The sequence below is a fragment of the Echinops telfairi genome, unplaced genomic scaffold, assembly GCF_000313985.2.
Source record: "Echinops telfairi isolate 266 unplaced genomic scaffold, ASM31398v2 ScPeMD7_29;HRSCAF=101, whole genome shotgun sequence".
Classification (NCBI taxonomy): Eukaryota; Metazoa; Chordata; class Mammalia; order Afrosoricida; family Tenrecidae; genus Echinops; species Echinops telfairi.
Window position 1 is genome coordinate 9,237,273 of NW_022103926.1, and position 20,632 is coordinate 9,257,904.

Below are 20,632 nucleotides of genomic sequence, written 5' to 3' on the forward strand. Positions count from 1 at the left end.
TCAGTAAGGAGGTGCGGCTTCACTCGTAAAACTGCATGTGAGTGTAGAAGTGTCCGAGGGGGTCAAGGCCAGCCGGGGAGGGGTTCAGGCTGGGGCTGGTTTGAGAGGTGAGCCCTGCGTGGTGCCACACCCATGCCATCCTCTGATGCCGGTCAATGCCGCTCTCTTGTGTCCTTCACCTCGGCTCTCTCCCCTCCCACCTCCCTCCTCTCCTCCTGCCACCTCTCTCTGGAGATGCAGCACCCAGGCCACGGAGCCACCCCCAGGCTGTGACTGGCCGCCTCATGGGCTCTGTCTGGTGGCCACGTGGCTCCAGGCTTCCAATTGTCTAGTGCTAGCACAGCCTCACCTGCACCTTCACGCATCCTCACACAGGACTGGTGCAGTGTGGGGGCTCACCGAGTAGTTGTGGAACTGATGGCGGCCCCTACCACTCCAGTGAGACCCTCAGCATACAATGTCCCCCTCGCTCCTGCCCTAGAGCCTCTGCCCTGGCCACAGAGGTGAGTGTGGGCAAGCCTCCTGGCCAGGCGCCCACAACACCACCCCTTCTACCACTAAGGGCCTCTTAGTGGCCTGGCTCAGGACCCACCGGCCAGCAGCACCTCTTGCTCCTTCCAGCCCCGGCCAGGCCTCTGCCTCAGCTCTGATCAGCCATTGCTCACCCTGGCTCCAGCACGTCTATACTGCTCTCACTCCTCCTCTTCCTCCAGCACCTCTGGTGGAAAGCCAGAGTGGGGGTTGTTCGCAGGAGGGGAGGGGACACCAGCTCCAGGGCCAGGAGGGGAAGGAAGGGAGGCGGGCGGGCGCAGGGCCGTCTGCACGGCGGGGTCTGCGGGCGCCTCCTCATGGCTGGCTGGAGGACGGAGCAGATGGCCGCTGCCCGGGAAGAGCATTCCTACGGTGTCCCCCAGGTGCTGGACGCCGTGCTGCCCGTCATGAACAAAGCCCACAGCGGGGAGAAGACGGTGTTCCGGGCCCAGTTCAGCTCCATCACCGACACAGACATCTGCCATGCCATGGCCCACCTGGGCTCGCCCGACCACAATGAGGCACTCTCGGTGGACGCCCGCCAGGAGCTGGACCTACGCATTGGCTGTGCCTTCACCAGGTGCTGGCCCCACCCCTGTGCACGCAGGGGGGGGGGGAGCCTCCCCCACTCCAGCAGAGCTCACGCTGGAATCCCACAGCTCCCTCCCACCTTCCCCCTATCCCAGGGAAGGAGCCCTGGTGTGTACCACCTGTCACACCCCTACCCCACCCCGCTCCTCCCTGTGAACAGCCAGGTCTAGGGGCGTAAGAGCCCTAGGTTAGAACTCACTGCTATCAAGTTAATGGGGACCCTATAGGACAAAGTAGAACTGCCCCTGTGAGTTTCCAAGACGGGAACTCTTTACAGGAGTAGAAAGTCTTGTCTTTCTCCTGCAGAGTGGCTGGTGGTTTCAAACTGCTGACCTTGCTGTTAGCAGCCGACCGTGCAACCTACTATGCCACCAAGCCCCCCAGTGGCATATTAGGGGCAGTAAAAAGCCTAAGGAAAGCTGAGTTTAACTGAAAGGAGCTCTCGGGGCCGGGGGGTGGGGGGGTGGGCAGTGCGGGTATGGAAGGGGCCCCAACTGAGCTGGGAAGGCCCTCTGCCCCTTCCTCACTCTGGCACACACCCACGGACATGGACAGGCAGGCCCTCTTAGCCCGGACTCTGTCCATCCTCACAGCCGGGTGGGACCCCTGCTAGACGCCCACTAGGGTGGCGGGGGCTGGGGGGCATCTCACTGAGTGTCTGACCTGGCTGCTCCCTCCACCCCACCTGCCCTCTAGGTTCCAGACCAAGTACTTCCAGGGCAAGTATGGCGATTTGGACAGCTCCCTCATCTCCTTCGGACCGTGTCAGACCCCCACTCTGGGCTTCTGTGTGGAGAGACATGATAAAATCCAGTCCTTCACTCCAGAGACCTACTGGGTGCTGCAGGCCAAGGTTGGCCCCTCCCTTCCTCTTCGAGGGCCCTCCCGTGGTGGGCATGTGAGATGGCGGGGCTGCCCCATGACCACTGTGAGGATGGGGTGGGCCCGGCAGTGTTTGTTCTGTGGGCATGGGGCACAGCGTAGTATCAGAGCCCACTCAGCTCCTGCCCATGCCACCGAGGCCCCGTGCACTCACCAACACGTTCCCGTGATTGTGGGTCTTGCGGCCATTCCCGCTGGGAACGTGATGATTGTGAAAGTCAATAAGTCAACAGCTTCCCGGCCCAGGGGCACAAACATGGACCCTACACATGGGCACGAGGCAGGGAGGGCACGGCCCGAACAGGAACTGAGAGCTTTCGCTGGGGCGGTTAGCAAGCTGAGCCGGATACTGAAGATGCGGAGGTCGGGGGAGGCCTCCCAGCGAGCTCCAACCAGCGTCTGTGGCCAGGCCCCAGGACTGGACTGAGTGCCTTTTTAAAAAGTCTTAACCCCTCTCTTCTGATGAACACCTCGTGGGAGCACCTCAAGGGATTTCCTCCTCCCCTGGCTGACAGTCCTCCCTCGGACCTGCCTCCAAGCAGGACCAGCTGCTGTGTCCCCTGGCCCCGCCCTGGCACTGCGCCACCCCAGGGGCGTGTTTCCTCACTCCGCTCCTGCTCCTTCCCGCAGGTGAATGCCGACGAGAACCGGACGCTGCTGCTGGACTGGGATCGGGTGCGCGTCTTCGACAGGGAAATCGCACAGATGTTCTTGAACATGACAAAACTGGAGAAGGAAGCCCAGGTGCGCCCATCTGGCCACCCCTACCCCAGCCCAGCCGAGCCTGGGGTCCTCTGGCTGGGGGAAGGTCTCAGGGCCAAGGCCACTTCTCCCTCCTCCCTTGAACCCAGATACCTTTGGATCACTCACACAGAATATGGGACTTCAAAAAGTGGGCTGGGATTTTTTTTCACAAGCCTTTCGTAGTCCCTGAGCCCACCCAACACATTGGCTCTCAGCATCACATGCCCCCATCTGTTGGGGACCCCGTGCATATAAAACCAGACAGGCACTTCACCATGGACAAGGGGAGTGGTTGATGGAGCGGTCAGTTTACCTGTCCCCAGTTCAGACGTGTTAATGTACATCATTGATGGCTGTCCCTACAGTGGAGCAGACCTCACCCCACTTCCTGGCTACCCCATTTCCTGTGCTAACCCCTCTGAACTCTGGCCTGCTGGTCTCCAGTAGCGGGCCATTCTAAGGTGTGCATGCTTCTCTAGTGTGAATAGGAGTCCTAGTAGCATCGTGGTTCTTTTTGGGCTGCTAACCACAAGGTCAGCAGTTTGAATCCAGCAGCCGCTCCGCAGGAGAAAGGCTTTCTGCTCTTTATAAGAGTAGAGTCTCAGAAACTCACGGGGGAGGTTCTACCCTGCCCTGTGGGGTTGCTCCAAGGGCCCCCATGACTTTGTCATTTTCCCCCCTTCCTAGTCCTAATAGACACCTGCTCTTGGGGCCACTGGGAGAGTGGGAACCAGCCCCTTCCTGACATGCTGCTGCTTGCTCCTCAGGTTGAGGCCACCAGTAAGAAGGAGAAGGCCAAGCAGAGGCCTCTGGCCTTGAACACGGTGGAGATGCTGCGGGTGGCCAGCTCCTCTCTGGGTGCGTAGGGGCTCAAAGCAACACCCTGGAGGGCCCCCTCCCCCCACGCGTGGCTGTCCTGTGTCGGGTGAGGCTTCAAAGGAGCCCACCGCAAGCCCCAAATGCATTTCTCATCCTGCTCCAGAGCCGAGCCAGACCTATTTCCCTATTGCCGACAAGTCTAGAGCCTAGCCCACGGTGACCCCTCTGTGTGGAGCCCCACTGCCCTGCAGGGTTTTCATGGCCACAGTCTCCACAGGAGGCAGGCAGCCACGAGGTGGTCCGAGCCACCGGCTTCTCCGCTACCTGTCAGCCACGACGAGCCCGCTCTTGGCACCACCTGGGCCTGGCTCCAGAGCAGTGACCAGTCAGTGCAGACAGGAAGGAGGATTCCATTTCTCAGAATCGTTGGTTGACGCTTCACAGCTTTGGGGGCTGATGCGAGGACACTGACCCTGGCCATCTCCCACTCCTTAGTGTGAAAAGCACTCCCGAGAGGGCTCAGAGTCACCGCCTCTAGGCTGACGAGCCAAGGGGCTTTTCTAGAGGAGATTGATGTGGGCCCCTGGCTCTCTTTTAGCATCCATCCCTCAGAGCCCTAAGCCAGGGGCGGGCAGGTCATCAGCCATACTCAGTCCCTTCCTCTTGGGTCCCTGAGCCTCCGTTCCCTCAGAGGCCGCAATAGCGCTGACGGTTCATGTCCCTCTGGGCAGCCACCGGGGTACAGTGATAGGAAACGGTGCCCTTCTCCCCTCCCTTGAGCTTTTGTTTCAAGGTGCAAACAAAGGCCAGGGTGTACCATGAATTTGTTGTTCTGGTCAACCTGGGCTAGCACAGCTACTGATGAGAGGAGCGAGGTGAGACTGGCTGTCCTGCTCAGAAACCCTGGGCCATGTGCCCCACCCTCAGAAATCGCTGAGTTGGGGTGAGCTCAATAGCAGTGGGGTTTGGAGTCCACCCCAGAGGAGAAAGAGGAGGCTCGCTGCTCCCAGTCTCAGAAACCCAGTATGGGGCCGCTATGCATCAGAATTGACCTGTGACAGTCGGATAGACCTGGGGTCTGTCTATACGTAGTCTATTCTGCAGCTGTTTGAAAGGAATACGACCTCCTCAGGCCCCACAGTGCCGTCCCCCACCTGTCTGTCCCTGTGGTGGCTTCTGTGTTGCCGGGCGCTCTGCCACTGGTATTTCCAATACCAACAAGGCCACCCCACAGGTGGATGGGTTCCAGAGATGCTGCCAGACCAAGATAGACTAGGAAGAAAGGCCTGGTGACCTAATCTTGACAGTCACTGGGAACCCTGTGGTTCACAGAAAGCAGTGACAACATTCCTTAATCCTGGAGTGGGGCAGGTACCTCCGGCAGCGTCAGTTGGGGCCAGGGAGAGGGACCCGGTAGGGTTAGAGGCAGCCCTTCTGCAGTGCTTGGCCTGGGGCAAGGTGGCTGGCATCGTTGGGTCTTGCTGGTGGGCTAGAGAGGTGAGACTCACCAACTGCTGGTGATGGTCGGGGGCCCTTGGGCTGGGTCCTCAGGGCAGCGACAGTGGCGACCTGGCCCTGGCTCTGGCCCTCCTTGGCACGCAAGCCAGCTGAGGCCATGGTCTCTCACAGGGATGGGGCCGCAGCATGCCATGCAGACCGCCGAGCGCCTCTACACACAGGGCTACATCAGCTACCCCCGCACAGAGACCACCCACTACCCCGAGAACTTTGACCTGAAGGGACCACTGCGGCAGCAGTCCAACCACCCTTACTGGGCTGACACGGTGAGCGGGCGCACCCCCTCCCACCTGGGCCAAGACCGTGAGTAGGACGTGGACTGTACAGGTCCTCTGGCCAGCACCCTACCCACCCCGACAGAGACAGGGTGAGCAGGCCCTCAGAGCAGTCTCTCCCCCCACCTTCACCCCTCCCTACTGAGCCCCCACCGACAGAGTGAGCAGGCCGGGAAGCGGCCACGGCCCACTGCTGCAACGTGGCCCGGCCTTTTGCAGGTGAAGCAGCTGTTGGTAGAAGGGATCAACCGCCCGAGGAAAGGCCATGATGCTGGCGACCACCCCCCCATCACCCCCATGAAGGCGGCCACGGAAGTAGAACTGGGTAGGGGACACGCACTCGCTTCTCGGGCCTGGGTTGGCCAGGGCTGGCAGCCGGGCTCAGTCATGTGGGTGCTAGGCAGTGGTGGCAGGACTGCTGACCAGCCTAGAGGTGGGAGACAAGCTCAGGGGGTGAGGGGGGCATAGCTCTGGTGGGGAGGGTCAGGGTGATCTTGGTGTAACCTGGACTGCGGAGGGCAGGGTGGACCCGAAAGCAGGTCATCAGTTGAAGGCTGGGGTCTGTGCCCATAGAGAGGTGAGGGCTCTGTGCACACAGAGGCCACGGAAGTTGGGGTCCAGTCCCCTCCGCCCCACGCTCTGCCCCGGTCAGCTACACCAACAGCATGTCGGCCTGAGAAGCCATCAGGCCGCAGTGCAGGGCCTGGGGCTGAGGGCGCCTGCCCACCGCCGTCCTTGCAGGGGGCGACGCCTGGCGGCTGTACGAGTACATCACGCGGCACTTCATCGCCACCGTGAGCTACGACTGCAGGTACTTGCAGAGCACCATCGCCTTCCGCCTCGGGCCCGAGCACTTCACCTGCTCCGGGAAGACTGTGCTCTCTCCAGGTGACGCCTCGCCCGCCCTTTTGGGGGGCGGGGGGCGGGGGCAACAGAAGAGGAGGCCATCACAGGCCTCCCCTGCCTGTCCCGGCCCTGAGGGGATTGCTCTGTGCAGGCTTCACAGCGATAATGCCCTGGCAGAGCGTGCCCCTGGAGGAGAGCCTGCCCACCTGCCAGTGTGGGGACACCTTCCCCGTGAGCGAGGTGAAGCTGCTGGAGAAGCAGACCAGCCCGCCGGACTACCTGACGGAGGCCGAGCTCATCACCCTCATGGAGAAGCATGGCATCGGTGCGTGCCAGCCCAGGACCCCCAAGCCCGTCCCGACACCCCGACCCCTGGCCTGTGCCTGCCCCACTAAGCAGTGTCCCCAGGTATGGGTCATTCCCACTGGGATAGCGTCCCCAGGGGATGTCCCCTGCAGTCAGTCACCTGTGTTCTTGTGCTGGGGCAAGTGGACGCATCAGGCTCCTGCCCATGGGCCGTGACTTTCAGTATGGAGCTAACTAGCAGGGCCTCTGCCTCGTGTTCCTCACAGGGGACATTGCCAGGTGCCTGACCTGAACCCCCTGGCCAGCCTGGTTAAGCTCTGGGGTGCCGTGGACGCAACGTGTCTGGGCCCATGAGGGTGGTCAAGTCTGGGCTATGTGCTGATGGGTCACGCAGGTGGACTGATCATTGGAGCACCTCCCATTGACCCGGAGCCCTGGTAACCCAGCACCCCAGCCTGCCCTCTAGTGGAGACAGCTCTGCTCAGGCGAAGGACCCTTTCAGTGCCCAAGATCCAAGCCCATTGCCCAGTAGGTGCTGTGGTGACCGTGACTGCAGCTGGCACTGTGTTAAAAGCTGCCAGGGCCCTGGCTCAGCTGCACCCGGGGAGAGACACGAGCACAGGGTAGCATACTGGCCCTGTCTGTCCTGCAGTGAGCGCATTCCACACATCAGTCTTCATCTTTGGCTTCCACACCAAGAAGGGCCCTGGACCTGGGCCACAGGGTGGCCTCCTCCTGAGCCCTGGGGGCAGGGGGAGGCCAGAGGAGGGTCAGGGCTGCCAGGTTTGGGGGGGGTGCACTCAGCGAGATGGTGCAGCGCCCCTGGCATTCAGGAGGTGTCTGAGTTGCAGCCCGAGGTCCCTCAGCATGAAGGATAAGTGGCCAGGCCGAGAAGGGCGAGTCTGATTGGGATTTGGGGATGTTAGGTGTCGTCACCAATGGGCTCAGGGCCAGTGGTCTTGGGGCCACAGGGTCAGAGCAGGGCAATCCTGCTGCCAGGTCACCCTCTTGCTACTCCCCATGCAGCCACAGTGGGGTTCGCGTTAGTCACCTCACTTGGGTCAGCAGTTCGAACGCACTAGCCCGTTCCTGAGTAGAAAGATGAAGCTGTTGATGGCTGTACAGATTGATGGTTGTGACACCCTGTGGAGGGTCCCTGTGCGGTGGGCCTGGGGACATGGGGTGAGGGGCAGTGGTTGGTCTTGGCTTAGGTGCTGCTGCCGTCCTAGTTCTGAAAAGAGTGGCACCTGGGAGCCCCACCCTCCTGCAGAGGTCCTGGGAGGCCATGTGTGTGCAGGGCCTGGGCCAGAGGGTCAGGCAGGAGAGACCAGAGCACAGACTCGGCCGAGGAGCCCAGCCTGCCCGCCTCCCCGAGTCCTGTCTGTGGGCAGGCAGGGGCACTGATCTGCGTGCTTCCGGAGACCAGTCAGCCCCTGGGGAGGACACTCGTGGGCAGTGGGGGCTGAGTACAGGGTCTGGCGGGAGAGTCGGAAGCCAGGAGGCCCCTGGCCTCACCTGGGCATTGCAGGGACGGACGCCAGCATCCCCGTGCACATCAACAACATCTGCCAGCGGAACTACGTCACCGTGGAGAGCGGGCGCCGGCTCAAGCCCACCAACCTGGGCATCGTCCTCGTGCATGGCTACTACAAGATCGGTGAGCCCATGCCCGGTGCCCAGTACCAGTGCCGCCTGAGCACAGGGGTCCACACAGGTGGTGCAGGGAGCCCAGTGGAGCGAGGGACAGGCCTTGGTCCTGAGCACCGTCGGGGTCAATGGCTGTGGGAGGAGGAGGTGGGCCTGGCCTTGGCCCTGCCCTGGCGGTTCAGGGGAAGCGCTGCTGGCAGCCCGCCCAGCGGCATCTAGCTCTGAAGAGGAGTGACCTGAAGGTCACGGGTGGGCTGGCCCCTGGGGGTCCCATGCTCCCTCCCACTGCGCCCCTGCCTGCCCGGCAGACGTGGAGCTGGTGCAGCCCACCATCCGCAGCGCCGTGGAGAAGCAGCTGAACCTGATCGCCCAGGGTCGAGCCGACTACCGCCAGGTGCTGGGCCACACGCTAGACGTCTTCAAGAGGAAGTTCCACTACTTCGTCGACTCCATTGCAGGTGCGCGGGCTCCCCCAGCTCTGCCTTAGGGCATCTCTGCTCAGGCCGCTATGGCCAGTGTTCCCTGCTGGACAGTGTCGCGTGGACGTGCAGTGGTGGCCACAGCTCTCCCAGGCCAGGCTGGCTGGGGTCACTATACACTCGGACTCCTGGCCACCCATGGCAGGGAAGGGGTGGGGGTGTCCCTCTGGGTAAGCTCCTGAGTCCTGTGCCCCCTGCAGCTTCTCGCCCAGAGACCCCTTCCCCAGGGCAGGGCCTCACCAAATGCCACCTCCCTTGGGCTCTGCTTGCTCCCAGGCATGGACGAGTTGATGGAAGTGTCCTTTTCTCCGCTGGCTGCCACGGGCAAGCCCCTCTCTCGCTGCGGGAAGTGCCACCGCTTCATGAAGTACATACAGGTGGGTGGGGCAGTGCCCACAGCTGTGGCCCCTTCCCTCATTCAGAAAGAGCATGCCTCTTCCTGGTTTGCACCTGGAGCAGCCTTTCCCGAGAGCACCTGAGGCCCACAGGTGGCAGTCATGGACGCTTTGTGCGGAGACGTTGGCTCCTTTTCTGTAGGGGGAGGGGGGCTTCTGAAGGCCCGGCAGTGTGATCTTCTCAGAGGGGGAACGCAGGACAGCCCACAGCCTTCCCTCCCACGCCCCACTCCCATTGCCTGTGCAGGCCAAGCCGAGCCGGCTGCACTGTTCCCACTGCGATGAGACCTACACGCTGCCCCCGAACGGCACCATCAAGCTCTACAAGGAGCTGCGCTGCCCTCTCGACGACTTCGAGCTGGTCCTGTGGTCCTCCGGCTCCAGGGGCAAGAGCTACCCGCTCTGCCCCTACTGCTACAACCACCCGCCCTTCCGGGACATGAAGAAAGGTGAGCCGGGCCGGCCTCGCCCCCAGCCCACCCCTCTGTCAAGTACAAGCTGCCCAGCTGGCCCAGAATTCCCTCTCCTTGGGCTAGGTGGTGGGGAAGCTCCACTGGGACAAAGAGCCAGATGCCCAAGCCACTTGGGGAGGGCGGGAGGAAGCCGAGGGAGGGGGTGCCTGAGCACTGCTGGGACATGGGTGAAGTCTGAGTCTGGGTAGGCTGGGCCTCCAGCATCTTTCAGAGCAGCTGGGCCTGACTTGGGGCCAGCGAAGCCACCTAAGTTTACCAGAGGACCCAAGGTTTCCTCTTGGCCTGGGTGGGACCTGGCGGGTAGAGGAGTTCCCCGGGACCCAGAGCTGGGGGCAGGGTGGGGTCTTCCACAGGAGACTAGGGCACGTTTTCTCTTGAAAGGAGGGGTCCTCAGAGGCTCTCGGGGTGGGCTGCTGGGACGGAACCTAGAATGGCTCACAGCCTGCCCCACCCCCCAACACAGGCATGGGCTGCAACGAATGCACGCACCCCACCTGCCAGCACTCGCTGAGCATGCTGGGCGTGGGCCAGTGTGTGGAGTGCGAGAGCGGCGTGCTGGTTCTGGACCCCACCTCGGGCCCCAAGTGGAAGATGGCCTGCAACAGGTGCAACGTGGTGGCCCACTGCTTCGAGAACGCCCACCGGGTGCGCGTGGCTGCGGACACCTGCGGCGTCTGCGAGGCCGCCCTGCTCGACGTGGACTTCAACAAGGCCAAGTCCCCCCTGCCGAGTGGCGAGACCCAGCACACAGGCTGCGTCTTCTGTGACCCTGTCTTCCAGGAGCTGGTCGAGCTGAAGCACGCAGCTTCCTGTCACCCCATGCACCGCGGGGGACCCGGCCGAAGGCAGGGCCGAGGGCGGGGCCGAGGCCGGAGACCCCTGGGGAAGCCTGGTCCCCGGCGGCCTAAGGACAAGATGTCAGCACTGGCCGCCTACTTTGTCTGAGGGCTCGTGGCCCCACATGGGACAGCCGCCTGGCCATGGTGTCCTCCACAAAGAACCCATTAAAACATGTCTTTCCAGAGCAAAATGCTGCTAGTCTTGCTGCATCCCTGTGGCCTGCCCCCGCCCCTCTTTTCCCAGCTCATGGTCTCCTCTTCCTCCTGTTCTGTGGCCCATGACTGCAGTCTATTCACTCCGTCGTTTCCAGAACTGGTGTGCTCCCCCGTAGGCGCCAGCCCCAGTACTTGAGGAGGGTCAGGGGCCACTGCAGTCACCCCATCAGCCCCCTGGGTGGTTTTCAGCTCCCAAACCCCCAGGCTCTGTGCTCCCAACTCTGGGACTCAGCGTAGGCACTCCGGGACTACTCCGGTCTCACACAGGACTCCCACACCCACTCCGCTCAATGCAGGGCCACAGTTACACACAGCAGGGGCCCCTGGGGTGCGTGCAGTGGTTATACACTGCAGGGTCAACAGTTCAAAACCATCCGCCACTCCTGGGGGAAACGATGGCTTTCTATTCCCATAAGGAGTTACAGTCTCAGGAACCCACAGGGCTAGTTCAACCCCGTTCCCACAGGCTTATTGTGAGTTGGCATCCGCTCTGCCAGTGAGTTTGGTGAGGGGGAGCCGGGGGCTGTTGTGACAAGACATGGGCTGCCCTGGAAGCTGTCACAGGCCAGATTTAGAAAAATCCCTATAAGCCCCTCTGCCCCCTCCCCTTCATCTGCACATGCCAGGGGCAGCCATGTGCTCTCCACCTCGGCCCCTCAGGTGTCCCAGGCCACCACACAGGACTCCCTCCTGGTGCAGACTTGGTTATGCAGCATATGAGGCTCTGCTGAAGCAATAGGAACCATCTTCTGGCCATATGGGAAGGGATGGAAGAGCCCTGGTGGTATAGTGGCTAAGCGCTGGACCCCTAAGTTCAAGGTCTGCAGCCATTTGTCTCCCAAACTCACGGGCAGTTCTTCCCTGCCCTCAGGTCGTTTTAATCCAGCATCAACTCGATGGCGGTGAATTTTGAGTTTGGGAAGGGATAAAGGAGGGGGCAGGATTCATGAAGAGAAGCCTCCTGCCACCAGGGGTCAGGCTGGCAAGAGTCCTTCCTGAGACGGTGACCCCCTGTAGCCCAGGCATGGCCCCAGAGAACAATGCCTTGCTGAACCCAAAATATTGTCAGATCTGACTGAGGTACTCAGTGTCTGAGCTGCCCACAGCCCCACTATGCGCAAGTACACGCACACGCCTTCTGATGCCAGCAGTCTCCAGACACACGGGAAACACTGATCCAGGACCAGTAGCACAGACATCAGAGCTCCGGGGAACTTAACATGCCCTGGGTCACAGTTAATGACAGAGACCTCACTCCATCAGCAGGTGGCAGGATCTGGGAAGGGGGACCCCCAAGAGCAGGTAGATCCCTGCCGTGTCCCCAGGGGAGTATCCTGTCAGCTCTGCCAGCCAGTGGCTCACTGTGCCCCCTGCCTTCCTGAGCCGGTACCAGGAGTCAGAGGAAAAGGTGCTGCGTGATGCTTTTAATGGCTGGTTTTCTCGCAACGCAATTGCCAGGCCTTTCTTCCAAGATGCTTCCAGGAGGGCTGACTCGACTCAGTCTTTCGGTGGCCAGCCAATACTTTCACCCTGGCATCGCCCCAGGGAAGGAGGCTATATCGGAATAGGGCAGCTGGACAAAGTGCAGTGGGAGCCAGACTGGCTTTGGGGAGGAAGGAAAGGAAGCCCCAGCCAAGCTGTGCTGCTGCTTCTAGGAACACAATAACTCCTCGTCCCCACCCCTCCCCTCCCCCCAATTCGCTGTGACTCTAGCAGGTGACCTGTAGAATTCTAAGATGAAAAACATGTGCTGTGTTAAACCCCTAAGTATGTGGCAGCTTGTCACGGCAGAAATCGGAAACGGAAACAATGGTAAGGGGGCCCCGGTTTGCAACCACGCTCTGGCATTCACCCGCTCTGGACGTGTGCAAGCTGCGGGATCTGGGGTGCGGAGAGGCAGGGCTGACCGCTGCGGCCCCTCGCCCAGGCGCCCCCAGCGGTGAGTGGCGGGACTGCAGCGCTGGGAACCAAAGGGCGGTGCTTCCCGCGCGACGCTCCCGGCGAAGGCCTTTAGAGGGCGGCAGAGGCCAGCCCCGACTGCGCCTGCGCGCACCCGTAGCGATCGCACGGGAAGTGGGCGGGGCCGACGGAGCGACTCGTGGCGCGGAGCACAGGTGAGGCCACGACTCTGGGTGCGGACACCTGGGCGGAACTAGGTCGCTGAAGGGCTGGGGTGAGGACCCAGGGCGCCTTGTGTGCCTGAGGACTCCGGATGTGTCGGAATAGGGAGACAAAGAGGCTCAGACGGAGCACCCAGTGGTTTGAGGCAGGGACTGGGTGCTGAGCAGCGGCAGAAGGGAAGGAGGGGCTCCAGGCGGGAAATTGAGGGGCTGGAGAGCGAGGGTCGCAGACGTGGGGTTCGCAGACCCAGTGGCGGCGTGACAGAGCCCAGGGTCAAGCGGGGAGTGAGCGCCAGGAGACCGAATGCGGGGCGACCGAAAGGTGGGGCGCCTCATCTGCCCGAGGGCCCCCTCTCCCTAGCAGCCTCTGGCTAACCAGGGCCCGCTGCCGGGAGCCCCAAGCTACACTAGCTCCTGCACTTTTAGCGGCCCACACTCCGCCCCAGCTCTGCCCGCCTCCCCCCCCCGCCAGGTCCCCAAGTATATACAAGGCATGTGTTTTAGTTCAAGGGAAGGTTCGTAAGATAGAGGACCACCCTGGACCAGGGTCCCCACCCCTGCTGTGAGACTCAAGGTGAGCCTTCACTTATGTGGAAGGGAGAGATGGCCCCTCATCAGTCTTCATGTTCTCTCGGTCAATGATGGTGGGCTCCGCCGTGCCCCTCCCCCCCACCCCCACCCCCTCGTTGAATTCCCAGGGGTGGCCCACCAGGCAGGCCAACTCTGGGCCTCTCTCCAGCTACTTCTGACCTTTCTGCACATATCCGCCCATTGTCCTAGCCCCTCCTTTCCTCTCCTAGAGGAGGTGGAAATGACAAAGTCACCGATTCCAGTAGCCTGACAGTCAACTCTGACTCGTGCCTGTGCCTGGGTCTGTAGAACTGTGATCCCAACACGGTGTTTGCAGCGGCCGATTTTTCAAAGGAAGATCGCCAGACCTTTCTTCTGGCGGGTAGCCTCATTAACAACAGAGCACATTCACCTGGGAACAGCTGGAACCACGCAGCATCCTGACGTCACCATTTCCAACCTGGGATCTTGAGCCCAGAGAGCGTAGCGGTTCCAAGTTGGGCTGCTAACCTCAAGGTCAGCAGTTCCAAACCACTAGCTGCCCCTTGGGAGAAAGACGGGGCTTTGTACTCCGGTGAAGAATCAGAGGCTCAGAAACACACAGGAGCAGTTGTCCCTGCCCTATGGTGTCCCTGTGAGTCAGCATCGACGCATGGGAGTGAGTGCGTGACCAGTGGTCTTTGGTGGGTACTTAGACATCTGTTTGGGGAATGTGGCTGCAGGTACTTGTCAGCATGGTTGTATGAGGTGGACACAAGGAATGCCACTTTGAGCGCTGTACGCTTATCGGAAAATTCCTTTGTCTATCTCTCCTCTGTGCCTGTAGCCAGCCCTGGCTCTAAGACCTATCTCATCATCCCTGGGCTATGAAGGGGCTTCAAAGAGTTGGTGGATAAATTCCATGATCTTTTGGTTCCTTTCCACCACAGTTTTTGAAGCACTCCCACCTCCGATACGTTAGCCGCTGCTTTGAAAGTGGCATCCCTGAGTACGGCAGACAGTTGGTGCGCGTGGTTCCAGGCCACACAGCAGTGCCTTGGAAAAAACAGCCTGGTGACCAGATTCTGAAAGAGCAGAGCCATGAATACCCTTGGGGAGCACAGCTCTGTGCGACCCACACAGGGTTGGGTGCCCGGAGAAGGAGCTGACTGGGGGGCCCCTGGGTTTTTATGGTTTGGGTTTGGTTTGGTTTTTTCACCTTTGCAGTTATTGAAGGGGTCCTGGTGTTTGCAGAGGGTTGAGCACTGGGCGGCCAACTTCAAGGTTGGCAGTTTAAACGCGCCAGTTGCTCCGAAGGCGAAAGATGAGGCTATCTGGGTCCCATCTTGGAAACCCTGGGGAGTAGTGCTGCTCCGCCCTAAAGGTCCCTGTGAGTCAGGGCAGACTCAACTGACAGTGGGGTTTGGAGTCACAGACAAATGCAGGTCTTGATTTTAATCCACATGTTTCCTTGTTTTCATTGTGTTTCTACCTGTGCACTCTGGGTCACTTAGGCTACTGTATTTCCTTCTACATTGTGAGAAAATGTGAAAGCTAATAAATTGAAGGCGATCCCATAATCAATAATAATAAAATACCACGGGCATCAAGTCAATGGGCTCCCAGCACCCTAAAGGACAGAGTAGATCTGCCCGATGGGGTTCCCAAGACTGTGAGTCTTTACAGATGCAAACCATTGCTTCTCTTGCTCCTTCGGGGCAGCTGGTGAGTTCAAACTGTTACCGCTTTGGTTAACAGCCCACCCGTGCCGAACTATTCTACCCGCAGGGTTCTTTCTCCAATAAGGCGAGTCCATTTTCCATATTAGTTCTGTGTCCACCTGTCCTAGTGGCCTTGGTGTTGCTGTGAAGTTGGAAGCCCTGCGACCGGTATTTCATTTCCATATTAGTCGTCTGTCACCTGCCGTGCCGTGTGGTGGCTGGGGGGTGGCTGGGGTGATGTCGGAAGCGTTGCCACCAGTATTTCAAAGACCAGTCCGATCGTCTGTGATGGACAGCCTTCAGCAGCGCTTCCAGATGCACTCAGACGAGGAAGAAAGAAGAGAAACATTCAGCACTGAAAATGTCTGAATAGCCCAGGAACAGTGCCTGATAACTGCGCCAGAAGGTGCGCCCTCAGAACAACAGGGGTGAAGACGCCACAGGACGTCTTCACAGACCACGTGGTGGTCTGTTCTATTGCACATGGGGTCTCCCGGAGTCCGAGGCCGCTCAACAACAATACGATTCTTGATTTAGAGGGGCATTTTGTGTTTGTTTGTTTGTTTGTTTGTTTGTTTGTTTGTTTGTTTAAGTGGCCACCTTCAACTTTCTGCCCCAAACAAATCTGCAGTGAGACGGCATTTCACTTGGCACTGGAGTATCTTTCTCTGTCTTCCTCTCTGGTCATTTTTATTGTCATTCTTCCTGAAGATCTATTCCTGGTTAATCATTCTTGAAAACACACCCTCGTCCTTAAGTTGCAATAGGACCGACGCTGTCACCGGGCGACCCATGTGCGCGGAAGAATTGAAGCCTTCGGAGGCTGGTGCCGGTGAAGAATACTGAAAGGGCCATGGACGGACAGGGAAACAAATCCGTCTCGGAAGAAGTACAACCAGAGTGCTCCTTAGAGACAAGGATGGCGAGACTTCATCTCACATACTTTGGACATGGTTTTCAGGATAGGCCAGTCCCTAGAGAAAGGCCATCATGCTTGGTAAAGGACAGGGGCAGCGAAGGAGAGGAAGACTCTCAACAAGATGGACTGACACCGTGCCTGCAAAATGGGTTCCGGCATCGGAACAGTCGTGAGGATGGTACAACACCGGCCGTGTTTTGTTCCGTTGGGCATGGGATGACTATGGTGCTGAACCGACTCAGTGTTCCCCAACCACAGGACTGAGTGTGCCGAAGAGAGCTCTTCCATAGGGCTTTCCAGGCTGGGACCTTCTGGAAGCTGAGCATTAGACCTGTCTTCCCAGGCACCTCTGGAATGTTCAAGCCCCCACTGACCTTTTAACTAGTGGTCCTGTGCCTCCCTGTGTGTGACACCCAAGGGTTCCTAGCGTGAGGCCCGCTCTCTTAGACTCTTCGTCCTTTAACGTCACTCTGTGTGCAGCTGCCCTTGGGGTCCAGTTTGCAGACACGGTCTCTGTGGTTCCAGAAGGTTCCCTCCTGTGGATCGGCCTTCTCCGTTCCCTCAGAAACTGGAATGCCAGGATAAGCCCTGACACGGCTCCCAAGTTTTCTGCCCAGGACCTTGGAGCACCTCTTGGCCTTTGATGTTGATTTGGGATGTCAGGAATGGAATGACATGCTCAAATCGACATGGGTCTTACTTTCTGGGTGCTGCTTTTAACACACACAGGTGGGAGCCCTTGAAAACCAGACAGGTCCTTCCACACAGTTCAGGGGGCTGGAAGTCTGATGCATGGGGGACGGCCCTCACTCGCTTGGTGTGTGTGTGTGTGTGTGTGTGTGTGTGAGAGAGAGAGAGAGAGAGCGCGCGAGCGAGCTCTGGAGGCGCCAACCCTTACCTCAGCTTCTCAAGCCCCAGCATGCCTTGGCCATCCTGACTACATCGCCCAGTCCTGCACCATGCGCCCATGGTTGCAGCCGCTGTGTCCATGCATCTCATCAAGGGCCTTCCTCGCTCTCACTGCCCGGATGTCCTTCTCCAGGAAGTGGTTGCTCCTGACCTGCCCAACATACATGAAGACGAAATCTTGCCATCCTGACGTCTAAGGAGCCTTCTAGCAGGACTTTTTCCAAGATTGTTCAGTCCACGGGTGCTACTGCACCTCACATCACTCAGGAGGGAAGGCGTGGAGGTCATGCCCCACACTGGGTAAACATAAAGATGCTCAGTTACCTGCCGGGTCACACCCACAGGTATAGAGGGTAGGGCTCCAACACACAACTTTGAAGGACACGGTTGGAAGTTCTCGCCAGCGTGTTGGGAGGGGACCTCCCTGGGGTGGTGTGGAGTAGAAGGGTGCAGCCAGCGTATGAGAGATAGATGGGTGGAGGGAGATGAGCTGGGGCTGGGGAGCAGTGGGTGACAGAACCCAGTGGGCCCTGGGTTCCAGCCCATGGACCAAGAGGGTTGGCGTGGGTCCCCAGGGTGGAGGTTACAGCGTGGAGCTTGAAGGCTCGGCCTACAGTATGGAGGGAGCGTGGGTAAGTACCAGGACAGCGTGGGTCCCCAGGGTGGAGTACCAGGACAGCCTGGGAGTATGGAGGGAGCATGGGTAAGCTCGGGAGCCCGACTCTTGCAGGAGTGGAGGGGGCAGAGTACAGAGGCCCTGAGCTTACGATCCTACCACCACCACCACCATCTCCCTTTCCAAATCTGTCGTCCGTGAGATAGGAGTACTTGTTCTGGATCTTAGTGTCTCGGGACATCAGGGCTTGGCAGCAAAGCCCTCCATGTCCCTAAGGATACAGGAATGGAATTGCTGAAGTCAGGAACTGAGCAGAGGGGCCACAGCCCGGAGACAGGCCTGCCAGCCCCTTGGTCTCTCCCAGCCGGAGTCAGCACGAAGCCGCCTTGGCCAGGTCCCGGGTGCATTCCCACTGTTCTGCGTCAGCATCTCCGACCCACCCTGAGACCAGGGCCACGTGGACCCAGGCCCCTCAACTGCCTGCCCACCCCCCACTCAGCTTACCACCCCAGCATGCTCTCGTGGGCCCTCCCTGCTGCTTTCCCCTGGACCCCTCACTTTCCCCTGGACCCATCCCAGAACAATGACAAGTATCTTGCTGGCACCATGTCCTCATTTTGAAGACCACCCAGCCCCACGCTCATCCTCCCACACACACACACCACCCCCCAGAGCCGACTGAACCAGTAACAGGGCCCTGAGGCCTGGCATGTGCGTCTGCTCCAGAGGGGAGTGGAGTGTAGCAGAGAGGCTGGAAGAGCCAGATGCGATCGCAGTGATTGGTGTCGGCTGACTCTCATGTTTCTCCCTAGAGCAAGACTGGCTGGACGCCCCCTAGCACCAGCGCCCGGGATGCCCTCAGGATGGCCTCTGGTGCCCCTAAAGAGAGCAGCCCAAGAGCCAGCCCCACCGAGGAGGCCCAAGTGTTCCTGGATGGCTTCCTGCGGGACTTCCCGGCCCCTCCGGGTCCAGAGACCCCCCTGCCATGGAAGGCCCCGTGTGCAGTCCTGAGCCATGAGGAGGTGCAGGGCGAGCTGGCTGAGCTGGCGCTGAGCTTCCTGGGCAGCAGGTAGGCCAAGCTCCTCCCGGGGAAGGCAGGTGGGCCTCTCTGGGCTGCGGCTACTGTCTCTGGCTCCCCAGGGCTGGGTCATGCTACTACTGCATCAAGGAGGTGCATGCGCCCGGGGCCGGGCGTGCAGGGAGTCCGTGGCTGTAAGTGCATCCCCTTAGCTTACAGACAGGAAGCAGAGGGGTGATGCAGCCCCTGGCTGGTTTGGGGGAGGCCTGGACTAGCCTGTGCCCTTCACTTGCTTCCCACATATTACCCCTCTGTGAGCAGGATGGTGGCAAAGTCTCCCAGACAGCTACAGGGGGTACACTTGGACCCAAATTCCAAGCATCACCTTCAAGCCCCTCTGCAAGCCCCCTCCTGCTGTGACATGGTCAGGCCTTCAGCCTCTCCCACCGGGCCTACCCCTGTGCTCGGCCCCTCAAGGACCCCCGAACTGAGCTTCCTCGGTCAGTGTCCCCTCCGTGCCTGCCCACAGTTCTAATGAGGTGGCTGGGGCTAGGCCGCCAGGCCAAAGCACTTTCAGGGTCCCTTCCTCTATGTCTTCCTCTTTCTGACTGGCCCCTCGGGGATGCCAAAGACTGGCACTGCCATTAGCTGCCAGGCAGTCTGAGGACTGTGAGGGGTCTTGGGCAGCGAGGGCTGCTATGGTGGGACCAGGGCAAAGTCTGGATCAGGGCCAAGCGGAGGAGGCTGCCCACAGGGCACCCCCTCCCAGCAGGGCACCACACTGGTGGGTGGGCACAGGAGGCGCCTGGGACATTGCCTCCGAGTGCAGGTGGGAGGTGGGCAAGGAGGAGGGTGGCCTGGGCTGCGAAGGTGGTGTCTTTCTAGAAGACTGCAAGGGGCAAGTGGGTCCTGGTTGTGAGGACAAAGCAGACTTGAGGGTGGTGGGCCTGGTCCTTAGAGGCAGCCGCTGCAAGGAGCCAGGCAGAGCTTAGGCCTGAGCCCAGAAGGGCACAGCTGTCGTGCCAACAGGTGGCACCCCTGTACACTGCGCCCTACTCCAGGAGATACATGGCTCCCTGGACCTCAAGGAATTAGAAAGGTTTTGGAAGTCCACTCGAAGGCCCTGGACTGAAGTGCTTGTCCAGCCACCCAGTCAGCTGCTACTCAATGGTGTCTGCTCCTCCTTGTATTCGTGGGTCTTCATCGGTGTGGTGACCCTCGGAGCCTGGCAGATGGTCACATGCACACCTCTGTCTGCCTGACAGTCTGTCTCACACTCCCTCATGGGCCCTGGGGTCCTGCTTCTCAGACTTGTCAGCTGATAACTGGGATGTCCAGAGGTCAGAACCCAGGTTCAGACCCAAGATTCTCCTCATGGGGCTCATGGTCCCCAGGCAGCCCGGCCTTACACCTCTGGAAAAGCCCCCTCTGTTGGCAGGATGAGCCCTGGGGTCCGTGGGCTTTGCTCCACATTGACTTGAGGTCTCAGGGATCCCTCTGTGGGAGGGTTGGGGCTCCCCCAGGGTGCAAAGTGACACAAGGGGGGGCGGGGTGTCCTAAGGTGGCGCAGGATGCAGATGGCCTTCAGCCACCATTGTTAGGGCCTGCAACCAGAAGCGGACAGGAAGCTGAGCTCACAGGGGCAGGCATCCCCTCCCTGACTCCAACAGGAAACGCCCGTTTAGTTGGGGGGGCAGCGGGGGTAGTGGCGGGCAGGAGGTTGCGGAAAGACAACCAACCGCTTCTGTCCTGGGTGGTGGTTTTGCAAAGGCAGTCCCAGAAGCTCCTCTCAGCAAGCCCCTTCCTCGTTTTGAAACAACACTGACTCATCTGGGTGGATTCCTCAGACCACTGGACTAGCCACTAACAGCGCGGGCCCAGAGAACATCCCCTGGCCCTTCTGAACTGTTGGGAGCTTCCTCGTCAGCGCTGAGCACTGGGGGGGACAGGCACAGGAGTGAAGGAGGCTATGCGGAAGGTGGCTGTAGGGCACCCAGTGGCACAGTGGGGAAGACTTGTGGGGGAGGCAGACATCCAGCAGGCTCTGGATGATAGGGGGCTATGCCGAGGCACCGTTGCCTTGCAATTCCCAGCAGCCCTGCCCACGGACCACTTCTCAGCCACAGCGGGGATTGAACCTCCATCCCCCCGTAACCACCTCCCTTAACCAGTGATGTTGCCCCCTCGTAGGACTGACTCTTGCAGGACTCTGCCCCCTT

General features: G+C 60.2%; 2 protein-coding genes across 4 annotated transcripts in view; both read left to right on the forward strand.

The window, feature by feature from the left end:
• Window positions 1-10,536, forward strand: part of TOP3B (DNA topoisomerase III beta) — a 16,104-nt gene extending 5,568 nt beyond the window's left edge. For all 3 annotated transcript variants that reach the window (XM_004716333.4, XM_045289650.1, XM_045289651.1), the window contains 13 exons: window positions 915-1,111; window positions 1,819-1,975; window positions 2,635-2,748; window positions 3,516-3,606; window positions 5,197-5,351; window positions 5,580-5,685; window positions 6,102-6,248; window positions 6,358-6,531; window positions 8,041-8,169; window positions 8,468-8,617; window positions 8,915-9,015; window positions 9,281-9,482; window positions 9,970-10,536. In XM_004716333.4, coding sequence (XP_004716390.1) covers window positions 915-1,111; window positions 1,819-1,975; window positions 2,635-2,748; window positions 3,516-3,606; window positions 5,197-5,351; window positions 5,580-5,685; window positions 6,102-6,248; window positions 6,358-6,531; window positions 8,041-8,169; window positions 8,468-8,617; window positions 8,915-9,015; window positions 9,281-9,482; window positions 9,970-10,451 — 2,205 coding nt within the window. In that variant the 3' untranslated portion in view covers window positions 10,452-10,536. The remainder of the gene's footprint in view (window positions 1-914; window positions 1,112-1,818; window positions 1,976-2,634; window positions 2,749-3,515; window positions 3,607-5,196; window positions 5,352-5,579; window positions 5,686-6,101; window positions 6,249-6,357; window positions 6,532-8,040; window positions 8,170-8,467; window positions 8,618-8,914; window positions 9,016-9,280; window positions 9,483-9,969) is intronic.
• Window positions 10,537-12,624: 2,088 nt separating this feature from the next.
• PPM1F (protein phosphatase, Mg2+/Mn2+ dependent 1F) overlaps window positions 12,625-20,632 on the forward strand; it is a 27,571-nt gene continuing 19,563 nt past the window's right edge. Inside the window, exons 1-2 of the mRNA XM_013008232.3 lie at window positions 12,625-12,675; window positions 18,208-18,464. Of these exons, the coding sequence (XP_012863686.1) occupies window positions 18,259-18,464 (206 nt within the window). The 5' untranslated portion in view covers window positions 12,625-12,675; window positions 18,208-18,258. The remainder of the gene's footprint in view (window positions 12,676-18,207; window positions 18,465-20,632) is intronic.